Below are 13,014 nucleotides of genomic sequence, written 5' to 3' on the forward strand. Positions count from 1 at the left end.
GCCAACAGCCTAGGTCCCCCTCTGTCGTCTGTCGTTAGTAAGGCTGCATGTTCTCCTATGATTAGGTGCATTGTACGGATTGCAGCGAAGGTTATGGTCGTCATAGTGGAAATTGTTGTGTGTTTGCCTGATACCATTGAAATCAGAATGGAGAGGTAACTCTTCATAGACAATGTATGTGTCCGTATGTATGTGTGTCTGTATGACTGAACACACAGAACATGCTATACCGAGTAATCAATCTTCTTAAATTGTCAATTCACATTTTGCTTTTTGATTTTGGAAGACTTTGATCATTAGTATCCATTTTACAACATTTTTCTTCAATTTACGGCATGTTTGCTTGTTTTAGACTTTTTTTGTATGATTTACAGTATGGTCGCGATCGTTTTTGGCGACGCCTCAGTGGCGAACCAAGTGGTATAGTATTGTGTGCAATTTGCAAATATTCTAGGAATTGTACAGACATTTGTCCACAAGCATTTTAAGCCTATAGAATGTTTAGAATGTTAGTCAGCAGTATAAAGGATAGAAAGCCATGCAGCACCCCCCCCTCCCCCCTGGGGACAGAAAACCTACAAAGGCAACCACTGTGGACCGGATGTGTCAGGCTTATGTATACATGACCACTCCGATCCATTTATTTGTTTCTGTATTCTTTTACTAGGGTAGCTCCCTCAGTGGCTTGGCACTGATTTTCAGGGATGCCCTAGGTCTGTGAGTGTGTTTTTATTGGTGGCAGAAAGAATCAGCCCTGGAAATCCTGTATGAACAGAACCACCTATCAGTGCTCTAAGGATACAGTAAAAATTAAAATAACGTATCTGGTATGTTTGGATGTTTGTCCCCGGGACCTGGTTTTGTCATCGAGGTTCCCTTGGGTAATCTGGTATGTTTGGTTGTTACCTCCCCCCCCCCCCCATGACCTCAGGTCCTGGCATGGTGGAATGTGGGTCATCCATGCCCCTTCTGGTATTCCATTGGTATCTAGGTCAGGGGTACCCCAGGAATGCAGAGGATAGAATGTGTGTCATGCAGCTATTTTTAGATCATACATGCAGGTCCTGGAGTGTTTGGAATGTTAGTCAGCAGGAAGTTCCTGGCGCAAATTCCTAAGCTACTACGTATACATGTAGTAGCATCGTGCCTATTCACCTTCCTGATGTCTATTGGGCATCAGCCCTTTTTGTTGAAAATCCCGTATTAACAGCACCACCTATATCTCAGTATCAGTGCCCTAAGCAGGAAACGGACGAAAATTTATGCGCGCACGGAGTTCATCAAATTCACTTGGCCTAATCGAACCACAGTCCAAAGTCGACTCCACTGTGTCGGACTTGGGCTGAATGTGCTCTGAGTGTGCTTGGAAAAGGCATGATAGTGTAAACTTGGGCAAAGTATATGTAAGTAAGTCAGGTGTGTTTCCCCGGTGAGGTTCTTCTCCTGAACAGATGGCGTTCCCATAATGTCCCGGTATTTGTTGCTGGACCGGTCCGAAAAAAAAAGCTTGTTGATCCGATAGAAAATGAGCACTTATATTGGTAGCACTGAATAGAGTGTTATTGTGTAACGACATCTGCCACAAAATATACGACCTGTACCGAGCAATCACACAAATGTCATGCATATGAGACAGAAGGCTTCACAGAACGCTAAAAATGGGTCTGCGAGTATTATGTTCAGTAGCAAATCGACATGAGAAATCAATGTTAACACCGTTGTGCGCGGGTGCGTGGCTGTGATAGGGACGGGACAAGCAGCCGTATTAACCACGTAAATATCAATTACGCTCTAACCTGTGATCAGATTAGAACCTTCTATGAAAAGTATATTTAACGGTGGGTGCCCTAACATGTTATGCTTTTTTACGCGCTTGAACTAACGGCGCTCCATTGCTGGTTGCCAGAGAGTGGTCAGGTTTTAATGAATGGATTTTGAACACATTCATCTAAAGAACATGGACAAGAAATATAATCATACTGTTCATGGGTCCTTCACGCTCCGCGTTACAAGCGAAAAACGCTGTGAGACATTTTCACGAATCTACCTTCTGATTTAGTGCTACGCCAGATAGTGTGCCTAACTTACTACCCTTTGGTAATTTTGCTCTCTTCGGAAGTTGGTGATAAAGTTAAGGAAATGCAAATAAGGCTTGTAGTCTGCTACATTCTAGCTGTCTTTTGACAGGAAAATTTTGACTGTGTGCACTTCTCACGTCATGTGAGAAGTTCTATATCTAGCGCATCCCAGCTAGCATGTTTCCACGGGAAATAGGCTACTACGCACTGTGCGCGTGGCCCGACGTACGTCTTGAAAGTTGAATGCGGCCCGACTTACGAAATCATTACGAAAAAACGACACCGCTTACATCAACAATACTCCGTCTACTTATTGGGAAATATCTCCGGAATCTCTGTATTCAGTTTCCTTTTCATAGACGGTACCAATCACACGTTAGAGCGTAACAAAACTGTGCGTTGAATCGTTTCGCCACCATCGCGGCCCAAAAACATGGCCGGAAAACAAGGTCGCCAGACGACAGCAATGTTTACGTTGTTTTTATTCTCAACAAACACTTAAAGACCCAAATTTCTAGTGTTTTATGAAGTTATTTTTCTTATGTGTATGATAGCTGTGTGACTTATGTATCTGCTTGGCACAGGTCGTATATATAGGTGCCGGGTCGTCTATCTACGCAGTGACCCTCTACTTAGCGCTACCACCATTATTGTCAAAATACTACTTTTCGACAAAACAAAGAATTGATTTTAGTTTTAGTCACTGAACAGGCAGTGAATGCTACCTGGCCCCGGATAGCAAAAAAAGATGCAACAACAAAAACAAACGACAATGCCGTCATAAAAACATTTTTATACTAACACATATGTTTTGAATGCAAATGACAATTATGTACATGAACTTGGGTTATTTACCTTCCTTATCAGCATAGTCATTGGACACAAGCACGGCGTACTTATGCAAAATAACATCACTAAAAAATCCGTAAAATGTTAGGGCGCGTAACATGTTAGGGCGCCCCCCGTTAGTATAAAAATGTTTTTATGACGGTATTGTCGTTTGTTTTTGTTGTTGCATCTTTTTTTGCTATCCGGGGCCAGGTAGCATTCACTGCCTGTTCAGTGACTAAAACTAAAATCACGTTGTATGTTTTGCTATATCTCCTTTTCCTTTCAGAATATTAGCTGTATGTGCATTGTGATAGCTTATATAATTCCAACAACCGATTTGAACTTTATTTGTAGCAGTCACAGAGACCTGTACTTGTGCCTGCTCTCCAAAATATAATATATCCTGCCGTGCTACAATAGTCAGGTCAAGTTTCAGGTTCGAACCTGGACCTGATCCTTTGGACCTGTACCTGAAGCCTAGGTTACACATAGCCGAACATGGCCTCCCGAATCTCCCCCGACCATGGTTAGAGTGATTCGGGAGTGACTCGGGAGCTAGCTCGGTTGGCGTTCGGCCGAGTCGGCTGGCGTTCGGCTGAGTCGGCTGGTGTTCGGCTGCGCCAGCCGAATGTTTTGAAAATTTCAAAACATTCGGCTCTGGACGTAGGGTCTGAAATGGGTCGGCTGGTGTTCGGCTGGTGTTCGGCGCGGTCGGCTAGTGCTCGGCTGGTATTCGGGATTGAGTCAGTAGTAAAATTAGAACCTTAACCACGCCAGAAACACTACTGACTTTCTCCCAACTAGTTTCCAACCTACCCATAACTCACCCCAAGGCCGTAGACAAATCTCTGCTAACTAATTCTCAACCAAGTGACTACTATCGGAACGTGGACGAATCACCCCCGACCTTCACACGACCAAAAACAAAGAAGAACACTAAAAGCAGTATTAAAGCTAGCCATAATCCGAATTCGATCTCTCGGTGATGTTAACAACATAATAGAATGTATTATTCTAATTAAAACCGCAAATGACCTATCTTTTGAAAGTCGCTGAATATGTAGGGTTTAGTCAGGAGAGATTCGGCAGTCTGCGGCTAGAGGTCGGGATGGTTGGGAGTAAGCTAGAAAGCATTCGGGGCCCATTCGGGAGTAATTCGTGTACTGGTTAGGAGATGATCGGCGCATCTTCGGCGCATGTTCGGCGCCAAAGATAGGCGTGGCCCAAAAACTGGTCAGACTGCTCCCGAACTACCGCCGACCCGAGTCGGCTAGCGTTCGGGAGCCATGTTCGGATATGTGTAACCTAGGCTTTACCCGGACATGGCTGTTCTGTACCGGTGCCCACCTCTACTGCCCATGCATTTAACTGTGAATGTACAAAACGTTCTAGAAACATGACAGTTCAAACGTCATATGAAGAATGGTTCAAGATGCCGTCAGCACGTACACGTGCCATGTCAACGGAAGATCACTGCCGTACCTTTAGGGTAAAATTTCAGTCAGATAGGGGCGCTGGAGATGAAACCCGCACGGCTGGATGAAGAACTGAATCGTTCCCGTCACGGCGTGTTTAAGATTTGATTTCCCCAAAGTCACCAGTCAAGCCGTTACCCCGGAAGTCAAAAGATAGTTAAAAAATTACCATTGTGCCCAGCCCTACCGTTTATCAAGCTAATTTTTAACCAAGGTGAATGGAATCATTATGTCGTCATGATTTTTATAAAGATAAAACACATTTTTTCTATATCGGCCAAAATATGTACTCTGATGATTAGACGTCATGCACACTGTCTCTCACAAAAAATTACTAAAACCTTTGGTAGCAAATTGTATCACCAAAGTTACTCATAATCTTGCATTTAAATCTCAGACTTGTCAATCCAAAACTGATATGAAAGATCTTTTACAAGGTAAAAGGACAGCATAAAAGGGACTTATCAACTTATAGTTGCAAAATTTCCTAGTTGCCATCTTTAAAATATGTTTATTCGAAGAACATCCTAAATTGTCTTAAACTCATGAACATATCTATTCAGAGTTTTGTTATAAATCTGGTGGGGGGGGGCGTCAATGTACAGAAAGGAAGGATCGATCCAGTTGCTTGAGTAACTGTTACCATGTATATCTTATTACCTAGATGTCTAACCTTCATCCGTGTAAATGATGAAATTATTCGGATAACCAGCATTTTTTTTAATTGATGCACATCGATGGATGTACCAATGCTTAGTAGAAAGCACATTTCAGTCCAAAAAGAACATGCCTTCTATATAACTTTTAATGGGATAGATGTCACACCGGGTTTCCTGAAGAGCTGCACTTTTTCAGAGTTTTGAGATGGCTTACATGATAGGTAACGTTCGCAACAGATAATGATTTGTTCGGTATAACTAGAGACGTTTCGATGTTTTATTGTTTCATTTAGGAAGCCGCAAATTCAAGTCGTGCGTAATGCGGCGTCGCTCAAATGAAAACCTACTCATTTTTTAGTTTTAATACCATTATCCTGTTAGGGAGGCGTGCTTTCTTTCTATATGCAAGTTTTCATTATGTCACGAGCAGATGCTTGTGGCTTAGTCAAGTTGTAGATCACATCGAACGCGAAAAATGTGATAGTAAGAAAAATAAGTGACACTCTATTCTATCTGGGAAATGCAATCTTAAATGAACTATATAGATAGCTGATAGTTTACTTATTGAGTTGATCTGAAGATCTCTCGAAGCGCACTGCCGTGACAGACGAGGTGACCTAATGTGGGGGAGATTGCCGTTACACTGCCTGCCAGTAGTGTTTGCCCATCTGTTTTAGTAAGCGGCGCAATCTGCTCAGTATCTAACATCATCAGATAATACACTCGCCGTGGGAATGAAACGATTTTGTTTTCCATAACGATAAGAACTGTACGACTCTTTTTATTGAACAAATTTATTGTTCTTTGAGGAATAATTTGATAGATACGTGCATTAATGCAAACGTTTTCTTGATTGAATTCTAGGACGAGATCGCCACCGCTTTGAGAGACCGCCACTGCGTTCAGTCCACAGCTGACGTGACTATCGTGCAGTCGAGCTGGGGTTAGCCGTGGAACACAGATTTGTGGTGACGGTAAGACGACACTGCCCTGCTACCCTAACAGCTCGTGCGTCTCTACAGACTTTATGTGTGGTTCGTGGGCTGGCTTCCATCGCGAGAACAACACATCTGCCAGGTCAGCGGACGGGGGACCACGATATCCCCACTTGAACTTTAGGCCCCTGGACAGCGGGGCCTGACAGGACGGCATGTCGGGCGGCCGAAGGAGGGCTGCGGCTGCGCTCGTTTTCCTCGTTTTGTCCCTTCAGGTACGTGTTATAATGTCTATTTCCATTAGATGTAGGTACGCTAGTTTTGAAGCAAGTCTGTATCAAATCGCCTTTCTCACTTTTATTATAGACGCGGCAAAAGTGGAAAACAGGAAAATCTGTCTTCGTATACATTATGCCGCATATCTATGAACAATCATCAGAATTTGGGGAGGGTGTGTGTGTGTGTGTGTGTGTGTGTGTGTGGTTACAACAACGCTATTCATCTCTCGCGATCACGCGAGCAACTTCGTTGAAAAATTAGGGTTTGGCAATGACTAGGTTAAAACCGTAGGTAAGGGGGAAAAGACGCCGGGTCAGTGAGTTCACGTTAGATCCGTCTGTGTCTTTTTAGTTGCTTGATGTAATCTTCAGAGTTCATCACCGGCCACCGACAGCGTATCTATCCCGTCATCTCGGTAAAGATGGTGACATGGCTGGGTGGCTGAGAGATTAGAATCACATCATCGATAACCACTGTACTTTTCATGTTTGCTTATGGTAGTATACTGACAGCAAAGAGGCATGTTTTGATTTTCTGGCCGTGTAAGTTTGTAAGTCGGAAAACAAAACATTCCGTTTATTATCAGAGTCGGTGGCTGCGTTATCCAGCGGGAATGTAGCTTCGTCCTGCCAACCACAGATCGTGTCGTCAACCATACAGTCATGATCAGATAGAATTTGCAGAATGATTTGATTTCTTGTCCTGTCTGCGTCATTCAGTTATTCTTCATTTGACACTAAGCAAATTTCCTCAAGATTTCTGGCTAAGAGCTGACAAACTGGAAACATGTGATAAACTGACCCGCTTATCGCTGACCGGTCATCTGGAAACTGGAATTGACGAGCTGCCTACTTCATAAGCGGGCCTGGTTGTGTTTGGATATAGACAGTAAGTAAGAGACAGATTGCAGGGGAGTAGTAAAGTCATCATGCTGCAACATAACACCCCATCTGAGGTCTCCTAGCCCCATCACTTGCCATGTTCATAACCGTGCCAGTTGAAATCGTTGCCAAAAAAGATGCCAGCGGCACGTTTCCATATCATCGTAGCGAAATTAATACGTATCTCTACAGTAAATGGCTGAACTTTGTTTCGACACACATACACACGTACCAGCTGATCTACTGCAGGGGAACAGTTCAAGATCAGCTATCTTGTCTCAGGTTCTGTTAACTACAAACACAGATGAAATGCCATGATAAAACCTCTCAGTACCCATGGATACCAGATAACATCGCGCCCAAGCAAAATCTTTCGTCAAACTAATTTTCTTTCGAACCGATTTCTCAGATAATTGGATCATAAACATTCCGGAATATCATTATCTCCATGAAAACTTGAGATATTGTTTTTGGTGTGTTTGTGTGTCTGTGTTTCGGGATTTTTTTGTAGTCAGTATGATTCAAGAACCTCTATATGGATTATGATGATATTTGGTATATGAGTATGTGTCACGGTCGATTTTGGAATCCTGGTATGCGACCTTGGTACTGTAGCAGAAGTTTCCGTTTTTGTACCGTTTGATCCGGACGTGCTATGGTCTTGTCTTTTTGTGTGTGTGGCAGATAGCTTGTTATGTAAGGACGAAATGGTGTAGGTTTGGCCCCTATCAGCTTGTTCTCGAACTGCAGGGGTCGTTTTGTCAAATTCTTCCAAGGGGAACTGAACAAAAGAACGACGGGTCTCCATGATATTTGGTATGCAGGTATCTTAAACAGGCCTAACATGATGAATTGCATGTAATGCAAAATGGGTCTTATTTTGCAAAGTAAATGAGTTAAGTAAAGAAAATATATATATATATATATATATATATACTTACATATATAATTTATGGCTGGTGAAATATTAACAGATATCAATCAAATCACGCAAACAAATTCCTGACTTACATAATTAAATGCAAAAGTTCCATAATTCGTCTAACTGCTAAATGATTGGACTGTCAACATTGTGACCCGTGTAAGTTAGTTAAATGTGTTCATGACCAAGCATGAATTATGGAAATGTGGGAACATTTGCATAATCAAAATAGTTAGGTCTCCGAACTCTTGTTTCATTAGGTTTATAAAATCGTATATACAAATACAGCTGATAATTTTTGGCTGCACATCAGACCCCGATTACACTAGACGGCGACGCTGAGATCTCGCTGCAACCTAAATTGGATTATTTTAACTCATGATGTCATAATTCAAATATAATACAGAATGTCAAAGAATGACTGAGAAGACAGACAAAAAAACACAGAAAATGTAGGAAGATTGTTCTTTATTAATCTATGAGAGTCTATGAAAGAGCGAATTGTCAAATATAAGGTAGCAGAGTAATCGCAGCGAGGTGGCCGCGCTAGTGTATGGGTATTTCTGGTTGGAAACATGTAAATGTGCCGATAGATCCATAATTTCCATGTAATGCTGAAGTTGAAAGACATAAACATGCACAGATGAATATGTAGCTTTCATTTTACAGAACAGAAAAAGAAATGTCGGGACGGTGCCCCGAGCACGGCTCTGTGACATGGGGGTGTTTATATCCTTAACATAAACAGCCGTAAATCTCCAAAGGTTTTCGGGGTCACTGAAGACAAGCCACCTGCAATTTTAAACAACGAGGAACAGTGCTTTCTACAAATGCTTAAGTTGTCAAAGAGCAGTGCTTTTTGTTAGTATCTTGCCAAACTTTGGAAGCGTAAAATAAATGAAAACTGTATTTCGCTATGTTTATACAGAGTTCACCACCAGGCGACTAACAGTTACCGTTGTGAATGAGGTTTTGAGCTCATTCCAACTTGATTGTCCGTTAGACAGCCAACATCCGATCTCGAGATTGATTGGGCCACCAGTCTTAGTTATAGTGTATGTTTGCCGCTACAGACTAAGTCCCGAAGTATTTTGCTTACTTTTTTAAGTACAATATCGGCCAATGGTTAAAAAATCTGAAAAAAGGTGCAACTTGATCAAACGTGCCCATTGGCATGTTAAGGAGCCGCACGCTGTCAGAGGCATCGCTTTGTCTTTAATCATGACGAATGTTGAGGATTTCTGGATCTATGCTGTCAGCATGAGTAATCTTGTATACATCGTGCTGCACTGTAAACCACTTTGGTGCTGTGCATGGAGGATTGCTAGGTGAGCTTTCAAAAAAGTTTAGAAGTCTTGCCTCTGTACGGTGGATTAAGGGGCTGCACAGTTCATGAAAAAATGTGCATGTGCCTTGGTAGGTGTTCCGAGAGCAGGTGTCCGTAGACAGACTCCCAAGGTCCACATCCCACTTGACGGGGCCTCGCCACGATCTCGCTGCAACCTAAGATTGACCCCCCTTAAAACGGGCTCAAGAGGAATTTCAAGAAATGCCACGATTCGCAGTAGCCGTTGGATGGAATTAGATTTGATTCGAAGTAGTCGATGGATGGAATTAGATATGAATGAAAACATGCATTTGAAGTTATTTATCAATTTTGTATTACATATGATTTTAATTGGAAAATTATTCATCACTCAAAAGTATGATTTTACGGAAAAATTCGCCCAAATTAAAAATACATCACTTCAACACTTCAAGAATAAGATTTAGGTAAAGTATAGTTAAGACCATTGCATCCTCGTAGAGCGGTCGCTTCGACCATTTGATCCCTCCTTGGGCGCTCTTAGGGTGCTCACCGCGCTCATTGCGAGCTCTCTTGGCGCTATTTCTGTGCTATTTCTGCGTCATCCTCGGCGCTCTCGCGGCGCCTGTTTTGAACCGGTTCCTTGTAGGTAAATTACTGTTCGGGAGACGACGTTTAAGTTTGAAAATGGGCCTTCTGGCTGGTTCAGTTTGCTATCGCAGTGGACCTTTTGTGTTTGTTGGTTTGTTTGTTAACTGGATAACTCAAGAGGCATTGAATTGATCGTGATCAAATGAAGTAGGTTGGTAGGGATCGAGAAAAACAAAGGTCAAGTTCCAGAATGGGCCTTCGGTTGGATCCCTACCGTACTGCATTGGACTTTTTGTATCTGTTGACGGAATTACTCGAGAAGCATTGGATGGATCGTGATAAAATTTTGTGGGTTGGTGGAGGTCGGACAAACAAGTAAAGTTTGATAATGAGCCTTCTTGCGGCTACCCACGGTACTGCAGCGGGACTTCAAAGTTTTTTTTGGGTTCTGGATGTGCTATGATCGTGATTTTTCAGTGGTGGATAGGTCTTGGAGCAGGAAGAAAGCTGTGTTGGATTGGTCCCCTAGCAGCTTGTTTGAAACTGCAGTCTGCATTTTTGTCTAAAACTTTGGAGAAGGATAACTCAAGCAGGGCATGGCGTTTTGGGCTAGCAGGAAACTTTGATGATGATTACCATAAAGAGACGCATTTATGCAAAACATGGCAGTATTTACACAATTAATGAGGAAAAGTTGAAATTACCTTTCAATTTGCTATTTTTGTGATAGCGACCTATATACGAGGAAACCATATCGGCATTGTGAGTGGGGCTGGAATCTTTTGGGGTCAACATATGGGCAGTGCTTTTCATAATCGGGCTTCAGGACATATGGACATAGAGACATAGAGAGGAACGCCGATTGATTTATCAATTATGCAGATGAGGACATAATATGCTTTATCAACGAGAAAATGCTACAATTCCAAATTTGTAAATGACGGTAATTGGATACCATTTAAAAGTTAGATGAAGTTGAACATCATTAAACATTATGAGCTTCATTTGCATAACTGATAAGAAAATACTGGAATAGCCTTCTTTGTCAATAGAGTACTTCCATATACATACTTTGACCTGACCAACTTGAGTTATATTTATCATCAACTCATACAATATATGCAACCTTATTTGCATAATCAAAGATGAACCTTTATAATACACCATTCGTGAAAGCTAACATCATTTTGCGAAGGTTTGGGGTCGTGGAACTCTAGTTAAACATGATTTGGGCCTAAGAACATGAAATGTCAGTTAAGAGAACATTGAAATACTCAATATAGAGTCGCATTAATTACGGCTTTACGTTTAGAGAAACAGACTTCCTTAAGATTTCTTCACCATGAAATACACATTTCACAGTAACAACACGTATCCACGGGAAATTAAAGTATACCTTTGTCATCAAACGGTTTATTGTCATTAAAGGAGTCCTAAACTCCAGAAGGCGTTGTTATTTTCCAATAGGTTGTGTATCAATGAATACATAATCAGCAGACTTTTTACAGAATTCCACTTGTGGTGAATTACACAAGGTGTTTTTTTTAAAACAATATGATACTCACTAAACCCATGCAGACTCTACCCATGTATTCCCAATGCGTAAACATAATCTTTAAACGTGGATATTTTCGGCGTAAATGAGGGTGGTTAAGCACAATAAGAAGGCAGATTGTTGATACGATATAAAAGATTACATAGCAAGACCAAGACGAGTTTTTCTTATTAACCACCCTGACATTCTTTTTGTAATGTTACTTTTGTCAGGCATTGTCAGGCACATTGTATTAACACATAGGCTGAGGTTGTTTGATTTAATTAATCAGAAAATAGAGGGTCACCTGGGGAATTTGGTAGAATACTGAATGCTTTTTGATGCGCACGGGATTAGTGGGTACTTAATCGTATACTGTAAAAAATATTCATTTTAACTTCATAAAATTACCATCCATTGGAAAATAGCTCCCCCTCTGGGGTTTAGGACTCCTTTAAACACAATTGTCTTATTTTGGCACTTGCCTATAAACTGGCGTGCTATTTCTCTTATGTTATATTTAGCACCACTGAAGCACAGACGACAGTGTCAGCAACTTCATATCAGTACATTTCATTTTCATGAACCAGTCCGTGTATTCAAGCATGCATCCCGACGTACATTTCAGCGTCCCTTTGCTTCACCCGCTAATCTCACATCTATTACATATTCCACCACCTTTTAACCAACATTTATCAATGTCCACGAGATAAAAATGTTTTTTTTTTCAAACAACTTTTTAGAGCTTATGTGTTTCGTATGGATGTGAATGACTTTCCCAACCTTAGATAGCAGGCGATTGAAGTGCCTGTTTGTAACGTTCAACTTGCCATGGACAATGGTAGTCACGCTTAGAGAGTTATCGCTGTTGTCTGGCTAACCAGTGCCACTGGGAGTGTAGCACTTAAGGATGACAGCGCTGATGAATTGATTGGAGTGAACTAGAATTGTCATGTGGGACAAAGTAGGCTGTAAGCTGTAACAGGTGTCAACGTTAGTTCACAGTAGTGGTTCACCGACGGACGGACTTTCTACGGATTACCGGGGTTTCGGGAGTTTGTGAATGTCAGAAGTAGAAATACAAGCCCTTCAGCTCGGAAGTCCTCTAGTTTTTGTAACAAATGGTGTTGACAATGATGTGCAGTCTTCGTAGGTCTTTGCAGCTGGTTGGGTTAATAATCCCCGTCTCTGTGCAGTCAGGGACGAAAATATCTCTGTGGATAGAAAAAGTCTGAACTAAGGTTGAGCTGTAATTGCCAACACAAAAGTTGGACTTACCCAAATTTTCGACTGATCATCTACAGTCTTTGTCAAGGAATGAACGATCCACTGTTTCTGTGACGTCACGTTATGCAGATAGAATACGTGACTCTGTGAGCAGTGGATCATATGTTGCAGAAAGTCGATGGTGACCCCCGTCTCTGTTGTGGGATGGTTGTTAAGCCCGGATGTAGATGGCCTCTTTAATTCCTCTTGCAAGAAAAAAATCTGATTCTGTGTCCAAGATTCTGACTTTGTCCAGT

General features: G+C 41.8%; 1 protein-coding gene across 1 annotated transcript in view; it reads left to right on the forward strand.

Annotated features, from left to right (window-relative positions):
* The first annotated feature begins 5,913 nt into the window (after positions 1 to 5,913).
* Positions 5,914 to 13,014, forward strand: part of LOC136447306 (vasoactive intestinal polypeptide receptor 1-like) — a 45,779-nt gene continuing 38,678 nt past the window's right edge. The window contains exon 1 of the mRNA XM_066446057.1: positions 5,914 to 6,253. Coding sequence (XP_066302154.1) covers positions 6,194 to 6,253 — 60 coding nt within the window. The 5' untranslated portion in view covers positions 5,914 to 6,193. The remainder of the gene's footprint in view (positions 6,254 to 13,014) is intronic.

This window comes from Branchiostoma lanceolatum, chromosome 13 (assembly GCF_035083965.1).
Source record: "Branchiostoma lanceolatum isolate klBraLanc5 chromosome 13, klBraLanc5.hap2, whole genome shotgun sequence".
Classification (NCBI taxonomy): Eukaryota; Metazoa; Chordata; class Leptocardii; order Amphioxiformes; family Branchiostomatidae; genus Branchiostoma; species Branchiostoma lanceolatum.